Genomic DNA, 23,376 nt, shown 5'->3' with positions numbered 1-23,376 from the left:
CGCGGCCCGTGGCTCCGGCCGTGGTTGGTGGCCTGGCCCCCATTTTGGTTCTTAACTTTGGGTGCTGTGCTGGGTCGCTTCAGAGGCTGACGTTCACGTCGGGGAAACTGGGTGGAGAACGTTTAGGAACTCTGCTCTGCTTCTGCTACCCTTCAGCCAGAACTCAGAGACTGTAACCCAAAAGGGGCCTTTCCCAGGGCAGGGGCCTGACTTCCACAAACACTGACGAGGACGTCAAAGGGCCTGCCTGCAGGGCTCCACGGGCACCTCTGAGACGCTCTGAACGTGAACGGGAACACAGGATGGATTACAAAGCGTTCAGACAGAACCCTGCACCCGCTGACAAGACAACAGGAAACAGAGCAGAAAAGGAGAGAAATCAAAGCTCCTCGCAGAGAAGCCAAGTAACAAACGTACCAGGAATAACAGAAATCAAAAACGTCCATTTTGTGAAGTCCTGCCAACGGGAGAGTCAGCAGACGTGGACGCGCGGGGCAGAGTGCTGGTCCCCTGACAGGGTGGGCTGGGGGCCCCCAACGCCCCGATGGCCACTTGACTCCCCGTCATGGACCGTTCCTACCCAAGCATTCCCCGGTGTCTACGCTCTGGGGCACAACCCACAGAACCAAGTTCAGGGCTTTCTGTGAGCCCCCTGGCCTGACTCTGGCAAGCTCACAAGAGACAGAGGCTGGGACAGTCTTGACCAAAGGCGATGGGAGAAGAGGACGACCAAGCACTCCCGTCAGCTCCTGGTCAAAGCCAACAGCTACCAGGGACGTGGCCCTGAGGACGAGGCCGCTGAGTATGGATGGCGTATCAGACCGGGGGTGGATGGCCGTGCGTGGCCACCGTCTTGAACACAGAGGGTCCAGGGTGGCTGTACTGAGCGTGGAGCCCAGACTGACTCCCATTTGCCTGGGAAGAGCGTACAGCTGCTCCTTGGACTATCCTCCCAACCTCTCCGGTTGGTTGAAAGTTTTCAAAATAGAACGTTGGGCAAAAAGAAAGCAGAGGATAAGGAGAGGCCAGCGAGGGAGCCAGCACGACTGCAGCCCACAGAGTCCATGCGTGGACAGGAGGGGGCTGAGGCCACTCCAGGGGCTGGGATGCCCAGGCTGGGTGCAGCCACGCACGCCCAACTCACCCCATGCCCACCCCAGCCCGCAGGCCACCCTGCTCACCAATGCACAGGGCAGGGGGGATGCCCAGGCACAGCAGGTACTGGTAGAGCAGGAAGAGTGCCAGGAAGAGGCAGTAGCTGGGCCAGAGGCGGGCGATGGCCTCACGGCGCCGGCGGGTGAGGACGGCCACCAGCCAGCAGCCATGCAGGATGACCATGAAGTTCATGCGCTGTCCAATCACGTTCACGGCCATCAGGAAGCAGATCTGGGGGTGGCACAGCGGGACAAGGTGACCAGGATGGGGACGCAGTGAGCCGGGGGAGGAGCCCTCCTGGCTCTGCCTCTGGGCAGCCTCGGGCGGTAGTGCTTGTGCCCAGGGTGGGGGGCAACGGCCCAGGCTCACGACGGCCCAGGCCACCCTCCTGGAGGGACGGAGAGGCTGGACACGTCTCGACGGTGGGGGGAACCAAGGTAGGGGCACCATGGCGGAGTCGAGACGGAGCCCCTCTCCAGCCGGGGCCCCAGCCCCCTGCCCTCACTCCGCAGGCCCCTCTCCAAGCAAGGCCAACTCAGCTGGAGGACCTGACACCCTCGGTGGTCCCCCCTCCCCCCGCGCTGGGCCTGCCCATTGCAGAAGACCCCACAGGGGGTGGCAACGACCCCCAGTGGCTCAGGCCTGCCCAGGGAGGGGGCGAGGGTCGACGCCCGCCTCACCTCCAGCCCGAACTTGTAGAAGAAGAAGTTGACGAAGTACTTGAGGCAGCTGGGCAGGTCGCGGTCCAGCTGCTGGCGGGTACCATCGGCGCAGACAGCCTGGGCCGGCAGCGGGGCCAGCTGGCGCCGGCGGCGGTGGTAGTCCTGGCAGCGGTACACCACGGCCTCGAACACCAGCAGCAGCAGGATCTGCAGGTGGCTCTGGGGGGCGTGGCCAGTCAGGCCCCGCCCAGCCCCTGGCTCCACCACCCCACCTGGCCCACCTGCCCCGCACTCACTTGGATGTAGCCCAGGTTCGGGAAGCCCTTCCGCACCCCGAACCAGTTGGCGGGGTCGATGGGTCCGCGGTACAGCAAGGACTCGTGGATCTCCGTCTTCTGCAGGTTCGTGCTGTTGGGAAAGGGCTGGGGGAGGGGCGGCGTCAGCACCTGCTGCCCACCAGGAACCGGACGCTGACCCCAGGGACCGCCAGCCCCACGCGACACCCCCGCTGCAGCCACAGCTCCGACGGGTCTGCGCCGGAGCACAGCTGTCCCCAACCAGGGACATGGGGCACTGTCAGCCTCCAACCCACCTCAGTGGGGAAGGGAACATGGATGGTGTTTGGGGACAGGGAAGCCACCAGCAGGGGCTGGGAGAGTGAAGAGAAATCTGTGGGTGGGTTTCCCTGAGCAGCCCCGCACTTCTCTCCAGTGGACATCAGGCCTCTGTGCCCCTCACACCAGGACCTGCACTTCCGTCAGGAAGTCAGCCGGGTCGGGACACATCTCTGAACCCAGATGTCTCGACCTGGAGAGTGGGTCCTCCGCAGGAAGCCCAGGCCCCAGGGACAGGCCCTCGCATCCGTCCCTCCACCCGAGCTGGAGCAGCGGCCGCACCTCGGTGCAGTTGCTGGCGTACTCGTGGGGGCTGACGACCTTGAGCTGGTACAGCATCTTGCACACGATGATGATACAGGTCCACACGGTGGCCAGGCAGGAGGCCATGGGCCGGAAGCGGGGGTAAGGCAGGGCGAAGGCCCACAGCACGACCAGCAGGAAGTTCAGCACCGACACCTGTGGGCAGGCGGGCAGTGGCGGCGGAGCAGTGGCAGGCGGGGCTGCGCCCTCCCCACGGGCCCACGATCCGCAGCCACGTGCCGGTACCGGCTCAGCGAGAGTGCCTGAGCGTGCCCACACTCACCTCATTCAGGGCCACCCACACGGTGTACAAGGCCACCATCTTGAAGACGTGCAGCTCTAGCAGACGCCGCGTGAGCACTTGCGCGCGGGTGAGGACATCCGAGAAGCCGGCGGCCAGGTCCAGGAGCCGCTCAGCCACCAGGCCCCACTTGCTGGCTGGGGGGTTGGGGGGCCAGTGAGGAGCGGGGGCCAGGGCCTCTGTGGCCTGGGCCGTCCCGTCCCGTGTACTGACGGGGCTCTGGGCACCTTGAGCTTACCCTCCGGGACCTGTATGGCCTGGTGGGGGCCGGCCACGCCCAGCCCCTCGTCTCTGGGTGCCGCCTCCTCTTCCTCTTGCTGCAGCAGGGGGGTCCCGCTCACCGTGTCCTGCCTGGGACAGGACCCTGAAGTGTCCTTCCCTCCCACATTCCTGGGGTGCCCTGCAGCCCCTCCCATTCCCACCTCCCCAGGGACAAGAAAAGCCCCACCTGCCATCCCACCCCGGCGCTGGGACCCCTGTGCTGCAGCCACTAGGTGGGAGAGTGGGGCCCGGCTTGACGCCGTGATCCCCGCGGGTTGGAGAAAACATCCAGTACCTGAGGCCCCGGCATCTGCAGGCAGCGGCCGAGGGCTCAACCCTGTTCTGGGTCTCCCGCCCTAACCATACAGACTCCATTCGTGCCCGAGACCGGCCTTCCCCTGTGCGGGCTCAGGGGACACTCTGCAGACCCCCAGGCCCCAGGAGGGAGGACGGGCGCACCTGTGAGCCCAGCGCAGGGTGCGGGCGCTGGGCGGGGGGCGGTGCTCGGGGTCGGTGAGCTGCATAAAGGGCCTGTGGAAGTAGTGCAGCTGCAGGATACAGGCGAGCAGGAAGAAGCCCGGGACCAGGATGCTAGAGAAGAGCTCGGACACGCTGAACTGCTCCAGGCCCAGGTCCCCCAGCCTGCGCGGGAGGAGCTGTCAGTGCCACCAGCGCGGCAGCCGCCGCCCACCCCCCCACGCCCAACACTCACTGCTCATCCGTGAGGCCGGTCAGGTTGCGCCAGTAGGCGGGGAAGTCCTGGAACTGGAAGGTGTAGACGGCCACCAGCACCAGCATGGTGTAGGCCACCACCAGCCACCAGAACGCCTTGAGCAGCTTCCGCCACAGGCTGTAGTAGACCTGCCGGCGGCCAGGCGCGGTGAGGTCAGCCCGCGCGGCCCTGCAGGCCCGCGCCCCGCCCCTGCAGGCCTGCGCCCCGCCCCTCGCCCCCGGTACCTGGAAGAGGGTGAGGCAGAGCAGGAAGAGCAGCATGTAGACGATCTTGTACACGACAAGGCGGCCGGCGAAGCTGACCATGATGAACATGCCACCGCACACGTAGACCCAGTACTTGGCGTACACGCCCCTGACCAGCTCCCCCAGGCTCCGCAGCAGCGTCCGCGTCTGGGTGGGCTCTGCGGGCCAGGCGGAGGGGGGGGCGAGCGGGGTGCAGCTTCAGGACCGGGCAGGTGGCGGAGGGGCCGCGCCCCCCTTCCCCCCTCCCCCCACTGCCCGGCCCGCTCACCTGCGGCGGCCACAGTGACCTCCATCAGCGCCACGGGGTCCCGCGCCCTCTTCAGCAGCTTCTCCTTCACAAACTGGCGCAGCAGAAGCCAGAAGGTGAGGGTGCACAGCAGCTGGGGGGCAGGGGCGGCGGGACTGAGTGCGGCCCGGCCGGTGGAGCCGGGAGCCGGGGTGAGACCGCAGCAGGAAGGCGGCCTGCCCGGCCCCCGCGCGCCAGCCTCCCTGCAGGCAGAAGCTCAGCCTCTCGTACGCGCGCACGAGTTCACGCACAGATGCACACGCTCCCACACAGCAGCCCCTGCACTCACACACCACCTCGTCTGCACACAGACCCGCAGGTGAACGCGGGGTCACCGGTGTCTGCACACTTGCAGGCTCCTGGGCTTGCACAGTGAGATGTAACTAACTCACGGGCCCCCAACACGTGACCGGCAGCAGCACGGCCGTCCAGGTGCAATGGCCTGTCCCAGAAGGGGGCATGGCAAAGACACAGACGCCCGCTGAGACCCAGGGGCCGCGTGCGACGCTCACAGAGCCCGTGTCAGGCAGATGGGGTGGCACCCCCAGGAACACGAGATCATCACTCGTTCACTCAACAAACGCTCTTCGAGCAACTACTCCGGGCCAGCTGGGTGACCCCGGTGACCACCAGACATGGGCTCCGGCTTCCTGAGCGCCCACGGCACTAGAAGCTGAACGGGCAGCATGGCGTCATCACAGGCATGCAGGGGGCGGGAAGAGGCTCACCATGGCACCCAGGTCCAGGCAGGGGTAGCGGGTGTGCTCCAGTCCCAGCTGGCGCAGGCTGACGGGGCCCAGGGCGGTGGGCAGCTCGGGCCGCAGGTCCATGGCCCACACGTAGCGCAGGCTGCAGAGCGCCAGCCCGTAGAGCAATATGAAAGGCGAGCAGAGCATGGCCATCTGGTGGCGGCTACGCACGGTCCAGATGAGACAGGCCCAGAGCAGCAGCACGAAGGTCAGCCAGCTGTGGTAGGTGATGCTCCACACCTGGACGGCCAGGGCGTGGGTGTGGCTGCACGGGACACCCGGCCCGGCACCCACACCCCGTTCCCCCAGGCTGATGAGGTGGTGGACCCCCGGGGCCGGGGGCGTGTGTGCTCCGACAGGAAGGCCAACCTGCCCCGCTGGCCCGGAGAGCTGCCCAGGCACACCCACCCCCACCGCACGTATGCACACACTCACACACGCGGCTGGGGGCTGGCCAGGGCTGCTCCTGGCCTAGCAGGTCACAGTCCCAACCGCTTCTGGTGACAAGGCACCGGGACACCATCTGTGGCGAGGGAGCCCGCGGGAAGCCCCAGCCCGAGGGGTGGCCCAGGCCAGCGCCCTTACCATCATGGCAATGAGGGCACATACGTAGCTCTGGTCCATGATGAGGTGGCCCAGGCCGTGCAACGGAGACGTCTCCTTAGGCCCAGTCAGCCTGGGGTGCGCTAAGGGGTGAGGGCAGGGGTCACCAGGGAGGCGAGACCCCTGCTGGGGAAACTCCAACGTCAATAGGCCCGAGCCCCTTGCCTACACCCGAGTGGCCCGAAAATGCAGACAGCACGCTGGAGCCACAGCCCAGGTGGAGGGGGGCCACACCTGGCACAGGCTCACGGGGCATTGGGGGAGGAACACACAGGCAAAGGGCCCGGGCTCCTGTCCGACCCTGTTCCCGATGTGCTGTGGGACCCTGGCCAGTCCTCGCCCCTCTCCAGGCCTTGGCTTCCGAGACTCTGAAGGGATGGGGTGGAGGAGATTGCCCTGATTCCCTTCCAGCTCCGTGAGCACCCACGTCCCCAGATGCCAGCCCCCGAGGCCAGCGGCTTCATCCTCTGCTTTGTAAAATGGAAATTGAGGCTTAGCACAAAAAGGAAAAGGAAAGAGCACCCCAGAGCCCTGCCCTGGGGACACTGTCTTCACAGCTCCCAGGGCCGCAGAGGCAGCCCAAGGCAGAGCAGTCAAGGTCTCGGGGGACTGGGAGGCAGGTGGGGAGCGGGTGGGAGCCTGGAGACCCCCGCAGGGTCTCGGGTTCCATGAGCATCACAGATACGGCGCCCGCCCTGGGTGGCCCCAGAGAGGTGCGCAGCTGGACAGGCTGACCGGGCGAGGCCACCAGGGGGCAGCACCCGTGTGGCCGCATCCTACTCACCGGGCCGCTGCTGGACAGGGCTGTGGCCCGTGAGGTCGTGCACGATGCAGTTGTCCTCACGGTCCGGCGGCACAGGCATCGTGTGCTGCAGACAAGCCAGGGCCCGTGAGCCGAGCCTGGAGGCGTGGGGGCGCCAGCCCCGCCGCTCGGTCCGGATCCCTCACCTGCGTGGCCTCCTCCTCCCTGGTGGCTGGAGCCCCGGCCTGGCCCTGGGGCCGCTGCTCCACCTCGGTCAGCTCCACCTCCAGCTCCATGTCGCCCCCGGCCGCCTCCTTCCCCTGTGGAGGCCGGAGGGGAGAGCTCAGCCCCCCGCCCTGGCCTGAGGGGTGCGGGGACGCGGGGCGCCGGCCTGGGCACTGACCCGGTCCGCGGGCCAGCGCGCTTGCAGCTTCAGGAGCGAGGTCACGGTGTAGCAGAGCAGCAGCAGGATGCCGGGGCTCACGTACACGGGCCATTCATGGCTGGTGTTGAGGACCAGCGCGTTGGGGCTGGAGCAGTTGGGGGGGGGCACGAAGTCCTTGAGCCCGAACACCCTGCCCACAGAAGGCGCGTTACTGACCGCGGCGAGGAAGTTCACGGGTGCGAGGCGGGCAGGGCCGGGGGCCCCGTGGGCGAGCGCTCACCTGGCCCAGATGCTGGCAGGCGGGAGCATGGACTGGGCGAGGGGCGTCTGGTAGCAGTAGAGGCAGAGGAGATGGCCGGCGCCAAAGCAGCCCACCGTGACGCAGAGTGCGCTGAAGCCCAGGGGGCTGATGGGAAAGTGGCAGGCCCACCAGGTGCAGACGGTCAGGAACAGCAGGAAGTAGACGCTGGAGAAGGCTGACGGGTGGGCGATGCCTGCAGGCCAGGCAGAGGCGCACAGCGTCACGCCCGGCCTGGGCAGCCTGACTGCCGTCTCGCTGCTCAGTGGGGAGCTTGGCTGCCGAGACCCCTGCCGGTGTGACCGCCAGCGGTGGGGTCCCAGCTCCCTGCCCAGTGGGTACCTGCCAGCGCGAGGAGCACTACGGCCAGAGTCCGCCCAGCGGCCACCAGCAGCCAGTGCGCTGTGATCCGGAACCGGGCGGCCAGCCAAGATCTCCGCTTGTGGGTCAGTGCAGGGGCTTCCTGCAGCCCCACCAGGGAGCCGGTGTCCACGCCCCCATTATCATGGTCCTGCCGAGGTCACAGGGCGGGCGCAAGTCAGGTGCGTGGGGAGGGGCCACCCCTGCAGCCCCACACCCGCCGCGGGCCCTCCGAGGACACGGGGCCGCCAGCCTGAGCATGGCCGCGTGCTGCCCTCCAGGCCCAACTCCGCCCACCGTCTTCCCACCGCCTCGCTCGGGTTCACAGCCCTGGAGGGCGCCCACTGCGGCAGCAAGACACGCTCCTGCCAAGGCTTGGCGCTCAGATGACCGACCCGCGCAGGCTGACCTCACGGTGCTCTGAAGCCCCTCGAGGGCCTCTTCACTCCGCACCCCCACCAGGGGACCCCGAGGACAGGGCAGGCCCACAGGCTCCTGCATCTGTCCCCGCTGCCCTTGGCCTGAGAGGGCCCGCGTGGGGATCTTTAGGGAAAAGGAAAGCAGGGCACAGCACAGCCACGTGTGCAGCTCACTCTACAGTCACAGGGCGCCTCTACACCCTAGCCTCGGCCCCACGGCACCTTCCTCGTCAGCACAGCGACGGAGGCTCGGAGGGGACCCCAAATCACACGGCCAGGGAGGACAGCGCCCAGGGTGCCGCCACCTCCTGCTCTGCTGCCCAGTGGGGCTTCTGGGGAGTGAGACGCACACCTGGGCGGCCCTTCCCGGCCTCAACGGCCTGCGGGGCGCAGAGACCCACCAGGGCCTGCTGCCCTGGTCCCACCTCAGGGTTTCCCAGAACAGAGCAGCTTCCTGGAACCAGGGAGGCCAGGGGGAGGCAGAAAGAACACAGACTCTTTGTCAGACACCAGCTGTACCATGGGCGCCGTGCCTATGCCCTGCCCCGGGGCGGAGGCGGCCCTTGGTGTCCAGGCTGACAGCACGGGCTCAGGGGCCCGGCGCCCCGGTCACTCACACACCGGCTTCGAGTCGGGGGTTAGGGGTCCTGCCTGTGCAGCCTTGGTGAGCCCCCTAACCACTCTCAGTCTGTTTCCTGCCTGTCAAATGAGGGTGGGGCACGGGGCAGGCCCCAGCCCTGGGGTCAGAGCAGTACCCAGGGTCCCCCCATCATGCACCAGGACGGGGGGATAGGGGGACAGCTGCTGGAAGGCACTACAGCCAGGCCCGAGCTCAACCCTGCCCACAGCCTGGCCCCGGCCCTGGGAAAGCTGCCGTGGAAAATGAGCGTTTCTGGGAGTGGGAAGAACAGAGGCAGCTGCTGGGCAGAAGGACAGCTGCTGGGGGCCGCCCGCATGGTCCAGCCCACCCAGGCCCGGCTCCAGCCCCGCCTCGGCCGGCCCCCCGGGACGCACCTCCCACCGCAGCCCCAATGACCCCCTCAGGGCAGGCACAGACCCACGTGTGCCAAGTCAGGACGGGCGCGTGTGCACAGATCGTGTGCAGCCGCGTGTGCCGCGGCCCTGCCGGTGGCAGCATCCACACGGGCGCTGGGGCTGCTTCTGGCCTTGAACGCCGGGCGCCTGTGATGGGCCCCCGTGGCCTTGCTCTGACGTCTGTCTACACCAGCCGCCCCGGGGCCGGAGGTCAGCCCCCAGGGGCTGCCAGGACAGCCCTGTGCTCCGAGGGGTGACGGGCAGCGTGGGCTGGGGAGCCGGCCCCTCCCGCCCGCCCCAGGCGTGGGAAACAAGTGAAGCTGTTCTGGGAGGCCCCGGCTCTGCTAACGAGGAAGCCAGAGGCCTCCCTGGCCCCTGCGCCCACCGGTGCCCATGCACCGGGGAGATGGAGGGGGATGGCCAAGTCAGGGAGCCACCCCGAGGGCAGGCAGCAGGGCGGTCCCAGCCCCACTTGACCCCAAGTGCCTGGAAAAGCCACTCCACCTCCAGGCCCCCGTCTCCCCCTCTGAAATGCGGGTGCCAGCCTTGTCCTGCAGGACTCGGGGGACAGGCAGGTCAGCTGTAGGCTGAGCCCCGTCTCAACCTGCGGTAGGAAGTCCCCTTCTCCCTGGGGACTGAGGCCCTCGTTTCCGCAAGCATCAGCTGCTGGGCCAGCGGACACTGGGGCTGAAGGCGTGAGCCTGGGGCCCCCCAGGGCCTCCCAGGCAGGGACCCTGGATGGCCACAGACCCGGCCCAGCCCTGGAGACCAGGTCCTACTCGACAGAGGCTGAGGCCGAGTGTGAGGGGCCCAGACTGGGCTCGAGACCACAGCCCTCGTGCAGGGACAGGAGAGGACACGGAGGGTAGAGCCCACGGGCACCCCGAGGACTCTGGCGGAGGGCCCTGCTTCAGGTCTCTGAGCCGACACAGCCCCTGCCTTGACACACACGGCCCACCGATGGCCCCACTGTGGGCACGGCTGCTCAAACATCGTCTGTCCCTCTGTCGGTCCGTCCTTTCACCCATCGGCCCCTAGGTGCTCCCTGACGGCTGGCGCAGGTCATCCTCCAAGAGCGCTGACTCCCTACTGCCCTGCGGCCCCGAAGACCCTCTTCCAGGGGCAGCTCGAAAGGCGCAGGCGTTGCCTGGGGTCCCTGCACGCGCTAGGACCACGCGCTGCAGTGCTAGCAACCCCCCACAGGGACGTGCACTGGACCTCCTCCATGGCCATGTCTCTCCATGATGGGCACATACGGACTTTTACAACTAAACCGTCCACGTTTGTAGAAAGAAAGAGATAGAGAGAGAGGAACAAAGAGAAGTACAATAGTCCTCAGGTGGCTGGGACACAGGCGCGCCCCCATCCCTCACCGGCTCCTGGGCGCGCTGGCTCCGCCGGGCCGTCCGCGTACGGCGCCCGCAGACGCCAAGGCACAGGGAGGAGGCCGCCAGGACACCCAGGTCGGGGGCCACCAGGCGGATGGCGTTCGGCACGTCCTGCAGGTCCAGCCTGTGGAGGGTAGGGAAAGCCGGTGGTCGGCTCAGGGGGGCAGGTGCCAGCAGGGGGAGCCCCGGGAGCTGGAGGCCCAGGAAATCCCCGAGGGAGGTTGGGGGACTCACCTCGTGACCCCAATGTGTCGGGAGACGGTGTCCCAGGTGCTGCCTGCAGAGAGAGGCACGGGGGAACCGGGTCAGGCGGGCGGGTGCTGAGAAACCCCTTCTGTGTTGCCAGGAGGGCCACGGAACCCCTGGTGTCTGGGGGTGCTTGAGAACGCTGCCTCCGCCGGTAGGGTAACTGAGGCCCAGCCGGGGAAAGCTGGGCAGACCAAAGCCCGTTACTTCCGCCTGGCAGAATGGGTTTCATGGCCCAGCCGGGCGCTGTGTGGCCCGGGAGGCTGGGCCGGGCTCTCGGACCCATCGGCCGAGGCCGGCCGCTCCTTGGGGGCCCGAGGGGGGAGGGCTGGTCTAAGAGCCGCCAGGACCAGAGGGCCCTCGAGGCACCTGACTTCTCTCCAGTTTCTAAACTGCAGGAGAGGCACGATCTTCACGGAATGAAAATGGGAAGCGGGGTGGGACACCCTGCCCGCCACGAGCCGCTAGGACGTGGAGGTGGGAGACCCCACCGGGCAGTGGGGATGGGAGCCCAGGGTTCCGGCGTCTGAACACTGGGGCGCTAGTGTCAGTGGAGGTGGGAGGGCTGGGTGCCGGCTGGGGATTCCATCCTCGGGGTGAAAGCGCGCAGGACAGTGGGCGGGCGGCACACCAGGGCCCGCCCCCTCGGCCAAGTCGCTCTGCCCCAGAGGGCTCAGGAGGAAGATACGAGACGGAGGGGCCTGCGAAGACCGGGGCTGCCCGGACACAGTGCTCTGGGACCAGCACGGGGCCGGGGCTCAGCCCAGCCTCACGGCCACCTATTACCGGGGCACTTAGAGCTGGGCCATTTGGGCCGGATGTGAATCGTGGCTGGGCTCAGAGGCGGCCCACATTAGGCAGGGCCTGGGTGAGGCAGGGCGGCCCCTGAGGCTGAGCTGACCTTTCCGAGGAGGCTGAGGCTCCCCCACCCTCCCCAGGCTCTCCCCCGGGCCTGCTGCCCCCAGGCACCCCCTTCCCGGCCCTTCGTGACTCACAGCTCGGCCCCAGAAGCTGGTCCAGGTGGGGCACGGTGTGCAGGCATATCTGGAAGGTGAGGTGGGCTGCCAGGAAGAGGAGGCTGAAACCCAGCAGGGCTCGCAGGAGGCGGCCGGTGTGACCTGGAGGCAGAGACGGGAGCGGTGGGGCCGGCATGCAGCCAGGCCTGGAGCGGGGGGATGCGGAGGAAGCAGACCGCTCAAGGCCACTCAGCCCTGGCTACCGGCCGAGCCAGGCTGTGCGCACCAGCCCGAGACACGCACCCAGCACGGATCCAGGGTCTTACGGGGCCGTGAGAAGTGAGCTCATGCAGCACCCCCCTCCTACACCAGCCCACTGACAGCTCACCCAGCCCCGTGGTCCAGCACTATCACGACCCCGATTTACAGACGGGAATGGACACAGAGAGGTGAAGTGACTTGCCCACAGTCGCACAGCAAAGAATCAGCAGAGTACACAGTACACCCATCCTGCCTGCGCTTGGTCTTGTCCCCTTCCTGGGGCGTGGAGCAGTGGGGGCAGAGCCAGTGCAGGAAGGAAAAGCTCCCTCCAGCTTTGCTCATGTATCCCGGAAACATCTGTGTTGCTGCCTGGCCCTGGCAGTGGGGTGCTGCCTCATGCCCAGTGCGGGCTGAGAGCGTGCACCGTCCAGGGAAGGCCCCACCCAGCACTCAGCCACACCGCCTATCGAACCTGGGATGCTCTCCTGCCCACGCAAAGCCTCGGGCTCCGAGAGGCGGCTGTACCCTGGGATTTCACACGATGAGTTGATGTATGGGAGGAGGAATGAATGGATGGATGGATGAAGGGATGAGGGGACGGATGGGGAACAAATGGATGGGAGGATAAATGGGTGGATGGGAGGATGAAGGGTGGATGGATAGATGGGAGAAAGGATGGATAAATGGTGGATGAGAGGATGTATGACGCGGGATAGATGGGGGAATGGATGGGAGATAGATGGGTGGGAGGAGAGATGGATGGATGGGGGATGATGGGATGGGGGATGGATGGAAGAATGGATGGAAGGAAGGAGGGATGGATGAATGGATGGATTGGAGGACAGATAAATCGAACAGATGGATGGGAGGATGGATGGGAGGAGAGGATGGATGGACTGGAGGACAGACACATGAATGAATGGGTGGATGGGAGGACGGCAGGATGTATGGATTAGAAGATGGGCTGGATGGAGAATGAGAGGATAGAGGGATGGCTGACAGCAGTGTTGGGTGAGGCCAAAGGGCAGCTCTGATTTCAGAAGGGGAGGGGGGTCAAGCCAGTGTGGGGCTCCTGAATCGCCCAGGAGGGATAAAGGGTGTGGCAGGTGACCACTAGAGTCTACCAGTGGACTCCGAGGTTTGGCCCTGAGTGCCAGAAAGAGCGAGTATCGTTGGCGGGCGCGCACGCGTGTGCGTATGTGTGCGTGTCAAGGGTGCGTATGGGTGCTAGACCACACACTGCACTTGCTGGAAGTGCTGCCTGCCTCTCCTTGACCTGGGGTCATCCGTTTGGCCACGTGAGGCCTGCACAGCACAGGAGCGCCGCGGATGGACGGGGCCTGCCTTCGTGGGCAGGCAACCCCACCTCTGCCGTGCACCGTGCAGGGCAGGGGTCACACAGGAGTCTCTCCTCCCGAAGGAGCCGGGGCTCCGCTCAGGGACTTTAGGCTCAGGCAGGAATCTGGAGAAGCAGGAAGTGGGGCCGGGAGGCTGCGGCTCCAGGAGCAGAAGACAGGGAGGCTCGTGGCAGGTACAAGGGCATCTGTCTGCCCAGAGCGGGCACCGGGGTCGAGCCCCAAACCTCCCTGATGCGGCTGCTCAGTCTGCAAACGCTCCAGGGCATCTCCGCCCTCGGCACTACCTGCCGCCACGAAGGCCCCGCTCCCACGACCCTGTTCTGGGGCAGCCCCAGCCCCCGCGGGTGCAGCGCCCACCCTGGGCCCGGCTCTGGTGCTACGGAGAGCGGCTTGCAGACCTCGCCCTCCTGACGAGATACGCGTAAGCGGAGCTGAGGGAAGGGGCATCCTCCGGTCGTCCGAGGCTCTGTCACACCGAGGACGGTGCAGAGGTGGGGCAGGGAGAGACAGGGTTCCCACGGGGGGGGGACCAGAGTTGGAGCACGAGGCCCTGGGCGGGGGCAGCGGGAGGCCCACCTGCTCTGCCGACCCCGGGGCGCCATCTGCTCACAGGCAGGAGGGTGCAGGTCTGGGGAGGATGGCGGAGCCTCTCATCCCCTCATTCGGCAAAGACAGGGAGCCTCCCGGTGCACTGACTGCTCTGCGAGGTGAACCGGGCCCGCCCACGCGGCCCACCACGTCCCAACAGCACCTGAGCTCAAGCAGAGCCGAGGGGCTCCGGGGCAGGCGCCCCCTCTCCCGCGAGCCGCCGCGGGGCTGGGTTTGTTCTAAGGCAGGGGCAGGGCCTCCCTGAGTCCCTAAACATAATCAGGTCGCCAGGAGCTGACCCCCTCGGGTCCACCTGCAGCTCTGCGGCACCTCTGCCCTGCCCTACGCGGGGCACGTGGCCCACGGCCGCCGCCCCAGTGCCCGGCAAAGTGATGGCCCCGACCCCTCTCCGCCCTGCACAGGGAGCCGGGGTCAGGCTGACGCCCCCACGGGGATGGGGCCAGGAATCAGTCGGCACCCACGGGCACCCTGCGCAGCCTCAGACCTTCCACCAGCTGCCGGCGCTGAGGCCCAGCTGCGGCACAGGCACGGGCAGGCCTCACGCTTTCCTCTCTTCTGCCCGGAAAAACCCGGCACCCTCCCTGTCCCCGAAGGGCCTCTGGGGCTGGAGAGATGGACGGATGGAGGTCAGGCGGGCAAGTCTTCCCAGCGCCTCTCCCTCTGCTCCCTGACCCCTCCCCACTCTGGACTCCTGCCCTGGCAGGGAGCCTGTGCTTCCACCACTGCCAATTAGAGGAAAGTGTTCCCAGTTGCTAGTGGGCAGGAAATATTGACGGAACAAGCAGCTCTGAACCGAAAGCCCGGGAACGGGGTCCACGGAGAGGAGAGGAAGGCCCGGATGCCAGACTCTGCCCAGCAGCCCTCCCCAGGGAGCTGCGAGTTGGGGGGCAGCTGGGCCAGCTGGCTGGGGAGGGGTCTGGCCTGGGGTCCCCCGTGGCTCCCTGCTCTGCACCCGTGCTGGGGCCCCTCCCCTGAATTCTACCCACACTGCAAGATCAGGGCTCCGTACGAGTGCCCCAAGTGGGGAGAGAGGCTGAGGAGGGGGTTACCGCCAGATGCCACAGGCCGGGGAGGGGTGACCTGCCACCCTGTAGAAGGCAGAATGACACTCCTTCGGGGAAATCCATGCCCAATCCGGGGGCCCTGGGAGTGCTTCCTGACACAGCAGAGGGGAACCAACGGTGCCAATCAGCTGGACTTCCAGCAGGCAGCTGCCCCTGGCTCCCCTGGAAGGGGAGGTCCTAACTGTGGAAAGGGGGCAGGAGGGCAGAGTCAGAGTGACAGGGCGGGACTGTCACTGACAGGCCATCGCCAGCCTGGGCGATGGAGGGAGGGGCCCCGAGCCAAGAAGCTGGGAAGCAGGTGCTCCCAGAGCCTCCAGGAGGGACCAGCCCTGCGACACCTGGGCTTCCGCCCCATAAGGCCCGGGCCAGACTCCGACCTCTGGACTGTGGGTGGGGACGTGCTGTGTGGCCGCTCAGTATGGGGTGGTCTCGGCAGCCACAGGCCACGCCCGAGGCCCCAGAGTGGCCAGCACCCCCCGGGGGCAGTGCGTGGGCACGCCTCCCTCCAGGGTCTCGGCCAAACCCTCGGCCCGCCGGGCACAGGGGGTCACACCCTGGCTGTGTGACCCAACTTGCTCCCTGGGTGCCTCTCTTCACCCTCCAAAACCTAACGGCCTCCCTACCCACGGGGCACAGAGCAGTCCCCAGGCACCTGTCCTCACTGAGAAGCCGAGACGACGGCAAGTCCAGAAGCACCCAGAGAGCACCTGGTGGGAGCCCCAGCGCGAAGGGACCCCTCAGCCGTGCCCCCTTCCCGTGCCACCTGCCTGCAGGCCTGCACCTCCCTTCACAGGGGCCCGTGCTCTGCTGCGCAGGGGGCAGGGAACCTCCTACGCAGGGATCCTCTCCGCTCCAGCTCCTCTCAGACGAGCCCGTGCCGTGGGCACCACCGTCCACACCGTCCTGGGGGCCCAGGCGCCCTGATGGGCCTTCCCACCCGCAGCAAGCCGAGTGCACGTGGATGGAGCCTGAGTCCACGACGGGGCTGGGGAGCCGGCGTGGCAGCTGGACCTAAGGTTGGCCGCAGCCGCTCAGGGCAGAGGGGCCGCAAGGACGGCGCTGGGACAGGGTGGGGATTGGGGGAGGGACCCGGTGGGAAGGCGGCCCAGCCCACGGCCAGGAGACGCCCCAGGGGCATCCTGCATCATGGCCCCTGTGGCATGAGGTCAGAAAAGAGATTCTGAAACCAGCCAAGGGTCCTCCATGAAAAATGAGACTCAGGACCACCCATCCTTCCCTGGAGGCTCCTCAACCGCAGAGAAAGTCCATCCCTGCCCGGTGCTGCCGGGGCCCCAACGCTCCCCCAACCCCAGGCCCCTGAACAAAGAGCTCCGAGACCCCGAGTCACCGCCCACCCCCCCAGCAGAGCCCCGCCCGCCCTTACCTGGGATGCTGTGCCCGGAGGGGCCCGGGAACCAGGGCAGCAGGAGCAGAAACAGCAGGTAGACCAGCGAGAGCGCGTTGATGCGGAAGAGGCAGGCTGCGGAGCAAACAGGACGCGGTCAGCCCGGCTGCTGGGGGGTGGGGGCAACCAGCCCCGTGCCCCCCGACCATCGCCCCCCCGAGCCTCTCTGCTGTGGGTGCTGTGCGTGTCACCCCTGCGAGGCTGCCACCTCCCTGCGTGGGCGAGCGACCTCGCTCAATGCGTGACATGTCACTGTTACCGGGAGCACCACGCCTGACTTAACGACGGCTCTGCTGTCTGTTGACAAGCGTGGCCGTCATGTCTGCATGTGTCGCAGGCACCCGCCCCGCGGAGCCCCCGTCACGGGGCCAACCCTGAGGTCACAACATTCTCCCGACTTGCTTTCTCTCCTTTGTAAGATGTTTTTTCAGTCAACACACAGCACAGCTGATTTTGGGGTCCAGCTCTCTTAGCCTCCTCCCCCCACCTCTGCCTCCCAGACAGCTGGGTACACCCACTCGGGCCACGGCGGAGCCCCCCAGCACGTCGTCCGGGGCACGAGTCACGCACGTGTCTGCAGCCTCTCCCCTCACTGACTCCAGGGCGCCCCCTGCGTCTCGCACTGCTGACCCCATCCTGATGAAGTGCAGTGGGTGCCGGGACCTCACCCGCTCCCAGGAAGTGAGGGGGTCTGGGGATGCCAGGGAGGTGCCATGTGTCCCAACTCGGGTCTCGTCACTGAGCAAGTGGGCCACTCAGCCCTTCCCGGGGACCCGAGAGGGGGCTGGGCCAGGAAAGCCCCGCTCGCTGCCCAGAGGGGACCAGCATCGCGTGCACGGCCCTGACGAGGTCCCCAGGCTAGAGCCACCTCTGGCCACCCTGCTCCTCAATCACCACGGCCAGCAAGCGGGCCCGGGGGACCCAGCCCTGCCCACCCAGGCCAGGACAGAGCAGTCGGCTGTGGGCGCCAGTGTCCACCACGGATCCGACCCCCGGCCCCCGCGGACAGCCCAGCCTCAGGGCCCAGTCATCGTGATGGAGCAGAGCTGCACGGGGTAGAAGCCCACCCCGATCGGGTCTCCAAGAGGGGGTCGATATCCCACCTCCGCGCTCCACCCCTCAGACCCCCAGGTGTGGACCGTGAGGCCAGCAATGGCTCGACTGCCACTTCGCAGCCGTCTGGACGGCCTGGGCCAGAACAAGCCGACCTGAACCTGGCCACGGACTCAGCTATGCAGACAATCTCCCCGGAGCAGGTGGCAGGGCCAGGTGGGGTGTTCAGCCCCTTCCCACCGTCTCCTCAAGCCCCCCATCACCCCAGCAATAAGGAAGCCCAGAGCGCCACACGGCCAGCGCCGCGGTCCCGAGCTCTGGTCAGGCCGCCTTCCTTTCTGGCTGCTGCCGCGCCCCCCCACTGCCCGGAGCACCCCTAGAGCTAAGCCGCCCCCCTCCACATGTACACCTGCCACAGCCAACAGCTCAACTCGAAACCTAAAGCTTTTCCACAAATACACGTTTTCGTAAAAACAAACAAACGAATCGACCTGATCTGGGCCAAGAGGCCGGAGGGAACTGCATCTACGGCAAAGGCTTGTGAGTTCCTGTGTTTCCCAGAGCTGCGCTTTGCAGCCTGCTGGGCTCTGCCCCTCTCCTTCCACAGTGCCAGCCAGGCGGTGCCGCCCACCCAGCCATCCAGGGAGCTTTCTCCCGAGGGCACATGCTGCAGTTCTCTGCCCTGACGTACTCATGTTCTGATCCGCCCAGGACACCAGAGCTGAACAGCACACCGCACCAGCCACGGCGTTCACTAGCCCGTGACGGGGAGGCGCACGCGGTGCGGGTCCTGGGGAAGCTCCCGGAGGCCTGGCTCTGACACTGACGCTGACCCAGGACGTGGAGACGGAACTAGTGCTTCCCAGATGAGGGTTTCAGTCCTGGAGGATGCAAAGTTCCAGAGGTGGTGGTGACGGTTGCACCATACCGAGAATGTACTTAATGCCACTGAACCATACACTCAAAAATGGTTAAAGGGGCTTCCCTGGTGGCGCAGTGGTCAAGAGTCCGCCTGCCGATGCAGGGGACACGGGTTCGTGCCCCGGTCCGGGAAGATCCCACATGCCGCGGAGCGGCTGGGCCCGTGAGCCATGGCCGCTGAGCCTGCGCGTCCGGAGCCTGTGCTCCGCAACGGGAGAGGCCACGACAGTGAGAGGCCCGCGTACAGCAAAAAAAAAAAATGGTTAAGGGACTTCCCTGGCGGTCCAGTGGTTAAGACTCTGCGCTCCCACTGCAGGGGCCACAGGCTCGATATCTGGTCGGGGAGCTAAGATCCCCGCATGCTGCGTGGCATGGCCCCAAAGTTAATGATGATAAATAAATAAAAGGGTTAAGATGGCAAATTTTACCTTATGTGTATTTTACCAAAATAAAAGAACAAACGGCCCGAGAAATCAGCGAAGGATCTCAGAGCCCAGAACTGGAGGGGCAGGGGCCAGCCAGAGCCCCGCAGTCTGCAGCCAGTGGAGCCGGGCCTCCGGCCCCTCCCCAGCCCAAGCAGGAGGAAAAGAATCTAGAAGCTCCACCGGCCAAAAGCAGGAAATCAGAGATGAAGCGTCAGAGGGGGCGGGGGAGCGCGTGGGACGACGGGGTGGGGGGGGACAGGGGACACGGACGACGGACAGCACGTCAGCCCCAGGTGGGCGCTGCCAGGCACTGCCCCACCCTGGGAGGGTCGCCGGGCGCCAGAGCCCGCACAGGGCCTGCCCTGGAGGGGCGACAACGGCCCCTCAGAGTCATTCATTCATTAGACACAGAGGGCAGAGACAGGATGAGCGCGGCCTGGGACGCGAGCGCCTCCAACACAGATGAGGAAACAGAGGCCACGGGGTGGCCAGGAGCGCGGCTGGCACCGGACGCTGACCCAGGGGACGTGAGCCAGGACAGCTGGGCCCGCTGGCCCCCAGCCGGGTCACCCGGGGCCAGGATGAGAGAGGGGGCTGGGGTCACATGCCCAGCCCACCTCCCCTGCCTGTTATCAGGGCCTGGGGACAGGGTAAGAGGCCAGCAGAGCAAACAGTGGCCCGGGGCCAGCACGGGAGCAGGGAGCAGAGGCAAACAGGGCTCTAAACGGGGAGCTGAGCCGAGTTCTCCCCTGTTCAGAGGGGGAATCAGGTTTCCACAGCAGAAGGGCTTCCGTGCTGGGAGAGTGAGGACTTGGGTCCAGACTCCTGGCTCCACACCTAGCCCTCGGGGACCTGGCCTCACTGTGACTCTGCGTGACTAGGAGGCTCAGGGCATCTGAGCAGGCCGCCTGGAGGAGGTGGCATTGCATTTGGCCTCGAGGGCCGGCTAAGACTCAGGGAAGGCCAGAGGAGGTTTGGGGCAGCCCCAGGCTCCCGCAGAGGAGGAGGACGCTCAGGTGGAGAGGCGGTGGGGACGTCCTGAGGAGGGGGACAGGCCTGCTCTGCCCAGGCAGCTCCCACCTCCCCATCAGAGCGGCCCGTGGCTGGTGACCTCATGGGGGAAATATGCCTTTTCCCGAGCCAGGAACAATAGGATGGGGTGAGGGCAGAGGGAAAGCCAGCAGGGCTGCCTGCTGGGCAGGAAAGGCTCCCCCCACCCCTGCCTGCATGTTTAACCCTTCAGAGACCCTCACCCAGCACATCAGAGCCTGGTCCTGCAGATGGGGAAAGTGACGCCTGGTCTCAGTTGGTGCCCAGCCAGGAAGGGAGGGCAGGGAGGCCGGCGCGGAGGTTACAAACACCCGGGACGTTCCACACAGAGCTGGACACCACGGCCCGGCCTGCAGGGAGATGGGGGGCCTGTGGGGAGGGGGGCGGCCAGACGTCGAAGCCCCCAGGTGCACCCGCGGTGCCGTGACGTCACCCCAAGGCTGGCCTGCACGCCGGGTGGGAGAAGAGGACACGAGGCCCGTCCTCCCGAGGGAGTTTGAGGAGGCCGCCCGCCCCGAGCCTCAGTTTCCCCACCTGTGAAGTGGGGGAAGGCGTGCCAGCGTGAAGGGCTGTGGGACGGATGGGCAGCTGTTCACGCACCCTCGGGGCCCTCACCTCGACCCTCCGAGGGGTGTTCTAGCCCCATGCGGGGAAGCCCCGGGACAAACAGGAGGCCAGCCTGAGCACCACGCCATCGGCCAGTGGGACCCACAGGCCAGCGTGGGCGGGGGACCCCAGAGGCTTGCAGGGGCAGCACAAGAAGGCTCAGAGGTCATGCCAGGCCTGCGTCAACATCAGAGATGAAAGGACAGTGGGCCTGGGAGAGACCTAGGGAGAGGCCAGGACTGGGGGGGACGCACCACGGCCGCCATGACTGCCCAGCACCCATGAGGGGCACGACTGTCGCCTGTACTTTGCAGATGAGGAAACTGAGCGAGGGAGCTGAAGCTGAGGGATGGGGGCTGACGCCCCCCAGAAATGGTGTGGGTCTAGGCGGCCCAGAGAGCAGAAGTGGGTGGGTGGGGTCAGCCCCAGGCGCTGCCGAACCAGCCCTACAGGACAGTCTGAGGGGGACAGATGCAGCGGGGGGCGGGGGTGGGGGGGACTGGTCCAGGACTAGCAGGTCTGCAGGGACAGCTGTGGGAAACCAGGGCCCAGGCAGAGCTGCCCGCCCTCCCACCAAGCTGGGGGACAGCCAGGCCCCTTGCAGGGCGGCCAAGGCCATGGTACATGGAAAAACGGGGTGGAGGGTGGCAGGGCGTGGGGCCCAGAGTCCAGGGGCTACTGCAGCTCACCGGCCCCTTCCTCCTCTTCTTGCTGGGCCCTGGCTCGGGGTCACGGGGAGGAGGGCCGTGGGCTGAGTGCTTGGGAAGAGCTTCTGGAAGGAGGCAGCTCAGTGGCAAAGAGCCCGGGCCAGGGGCCACGGAACTCATCCCAGCCTCAGTCTCCCCACCTGTGAAACGGCTGGAGGCCCAGCCCTGCAGGAGACGTGGGCCCCTCTGGGCCTCAGTTTCCCCAGCTGTTGGGTGGGAGGGGTCATAACCACTCCCGCTCAGGGAAATGCTGCCATGGAAACGGCGCCCGGCAGGTAGCAGAGAGAACTCACCAACCTCCAAGGCCCTGTTGGAGGACACAAGTCATGGCCGGCCACGCCCACTGCCACCCCTCTTGTGTAAAACTTAAATGAGGGACTTCCCTGGTGGCGCGGTGGTTAAGATTCCGCCTGCCAATGCAGGGGACACGGGTTCTAGCCCTGGTCTGGGAAGACCCCACATGCTGCAGAGCAACAAAGCCCGTGCGCCACAACTACTGAGCCTGAGCGCCACAACTAGTAAAGCCTGCGTGCTGCAACTACTGAAGCCCACGCGTCTAGAGCCCGTGCTCCGCAACAAGAGAAGCCATCGCAATGAGAAGCCCGCGCACCACAACGAAGAGCAGCCCCCGCTCGCCGCAACTAGAGAAAGCCTGTGTGCAGCAATGAAGACCCGATGCAGCCAAAAAATAAATAAGTGAAATAAATAAATTAAAAAAAACAAACTTAAATGAGAACAGACACACACGTGTGAATGTCAAAAACGCGCGGAAGAGCCACTCTAAGCAGAGCCAGTGTTTACCTGTGTGGGAGGGGCTCGGCCCTACCTGGGAGGCTTCCTTCTTCACTGGCGGGGGGGGGGGAAGGTTCTCACGTGTAACTGGGGTCGTGTACGGTGAACTGACCGAGAGGGGAAGACCAGGGGGAACACACCACAGGGCGGTCGGGCCACCAGGACCAGGCTGCCCTTCCACAGACCGGGCAGGAGGCTGGGAGGACATGAGGCATCTGAGCCCCCAGGCGCCGGGGCAGCGGCAGGGCTAGGCCCGGGCTCCCCTGACCCGCCAACGGGCATCCTCGGGCCTGCCTCTCCACCAGCTGGGTGAAGCTCCTCTGGGCAGGGCCAGGCGCAACCCGGAGGCTCAGAGACCCCAGGGGAAGGCTGCCAGGCCAGGGCAGCTGCCAGGGCGGGGGTCCCGTGTGAGCCTGGCTGCCCCCACGCGACCCCAGCCCGCCGCATCTCCAGCCACCTTGTTCACTCTGCCTTATTTGGCTTCGAGGAGAAACCCATAAACACTTCCCTGCTTGCTTCTGCCAGGGGCGGGCGGGCGGGCGATGGAGGAAGAGGACAGACGTGGCAGCGGGAGCGCCCAGCGGCACCAGCCGTCCCCTGCCGTCCGCACAGGCAGCCGGGCCTCGCAGCTCCCACGGCAGCACCCAGAGCACGCGGTGGCCACACCTGCCACACCCCCGCCCTCCAGGCCCAGACCCAGAGGAGACCAAGGGCTAGATCAGACCCAGCTTTCTGGAAGGGGAAGGCTGGGGAGGTCAGCCGACGGCCCACCCCACGCACCCCTACCCTCGGGACAAGCGCTGTGGCCGGGGCCAGCACGGGCAGCGCGGGCTGGCATCTCAGGGCCCCTCGGAGAGCCCACGGAAGGCTGGGGGAGGGGCGCTAAGGGGCCCCGCCGCCCAGACCCGCCTGCGGCCGAGACGGCAGGCCCTTCGGCTGCGCTCCCTCCGTTGACCGCCACCTGCCCCTCACGGTCCGTGCAGCACGTGCCTGCCCGAGACCCCGTCCCGCCCGGCCAGCTGAGGGCTGCACGCAGCCATTCGGGGCTCCCTGCACGGGCGGTCTTGGGTGGGACCACGCCGCAGGGCAGGAGGGGCAGCCGGCTCCGGGTGCCACGGGAAGGACAGGCCTACAAAGGACCTCAGCGACCTTCACGGGAATCCCCTTCCTCCCACAGGAGATCGGAGGCCACAGACACGGATGCAGGCTCGTGGGGACGGGGCTGGACAGGACGGAGCGAGGGATCAGGGGCGGCCATGGGACGCTGTGTCACCTACGTGGAGCCCCACCAGCAGCCTGGGGCGCCCAGGTGCAGGCGGAGGGTTTACCTGCCGCCGCGTTCAGGTTTAGCGAGTACGGTGTCCGGGCAACGTGGCTGCACGAC

The 23,376-nt window shown here is 66.7% G+C and overlaps 1 protein-coding gene across 8 annotated transcripts in view; it reads right to left on the bottom strand.

Moving 5' to 3' along the window:
- PIEZO1 (piezo type mechanosensitive ion channel component 1) overlaps positions 1-23,376 on the bottom strand; it is a 54,344-nt gene that overhangs the window by 11,929 nt on the left and 19,039 nt on the right. For 6 of the 8 annotated variants that reach the window (XM_049703643.1, XM_033406264.2, XM_049703646.1 and 3 more), the window contains exons 2-22: positions 16,418-16,513; positions 11,781-11,903; positions 10,774-10,816; positions 10,525-10,663; positions 7,680-7,848; positions 7,320-7,533; positions 7,058-7,229; positions 6,861-6,974; positions 6,697-6,781; positions 5,895-5,995; positions 5,289-5,549; positions 4,543-4,654; positions 4,254-4,432; positions 4,009-4,157; positions 3,756-3,938; positions 3,274-3,386; positions 3,018-3,172; positions 2,714-2,890; positions 2,114-2,239; positions 1,836-2,036; positions 1,182-1,386 (exon numbers count right to left, since the gene is read on the bottom strand). In XM_049703643.1, the coding sequence (XP_049559600.1) occupies positions 1,182-1,386; positions 1,836-2,036; positions 2,114-2,239; positions 2,714-2,890; positions 3,018-3,172; positions 3,274-3,386; positions 3,756-3,938; positions 4,009-4,157; positions 4,254-4,432; positions 4,543-4,654; positions 5,289-5,549; positions 5,895-5,995; positions 6,697-6,781; positions 6,861-6,974; positions 7,058-7,229; positions 7,320-7,533; positions 7,680-7,848; positions 10,525-10,663; positions 10,774-10,816; positions 11,781-11,903; positions 16,418-16,513 (3,117 nt within the window). Of the gene's footprint in view, positions 1-1,181; positions 1,387-1,835; positions 2,037-2,113; positions 2,240-2,713; positions 2,891-3,017; positions 3,173-3,273; positions 3,387-3,755; positions 3,939-4,008; positions 4,158-4,253; positions 4,433-4,542; positions 4,655-5,288; positions 5,550-5,894; positions 5,996-6,696; positions 6,782-6,860; positions 6,975-7,057; positions 7,230-7,319; positions 7,534-7,679; positions 7,849-10,524; positions 10,664-10,773; positions 10,817-11,780; positions 11,904-16,417; positions 16,514-16,721; positions 16,774-23,376 lie in introns of those variants that run through there. The other 2 variants (XM_049703644.1, XM_049703645.1) reach the window with 2 other exon arrangements.

The sequence above is a fragment of the Orcinus orca genome, chromosome 20 (genome assembly GCF_937001465.1).
Source record: "Orcinus orca chromosome 20, mOrcOrc1.1, whole genome shotgun sequence".
In the NCBI taxonomy this organism is placed as follows: domain Eukaryota; kingdom Metazoa; phylum Chordata; class Mammalia; order Artiodactyla; family Delphinidae; genus Orcinus; species Orcinus orca.
Note: the sequence above shows the minus strand (reverse complement) of the source record. Positions and strands in the feature narration are given on the sequence as shown.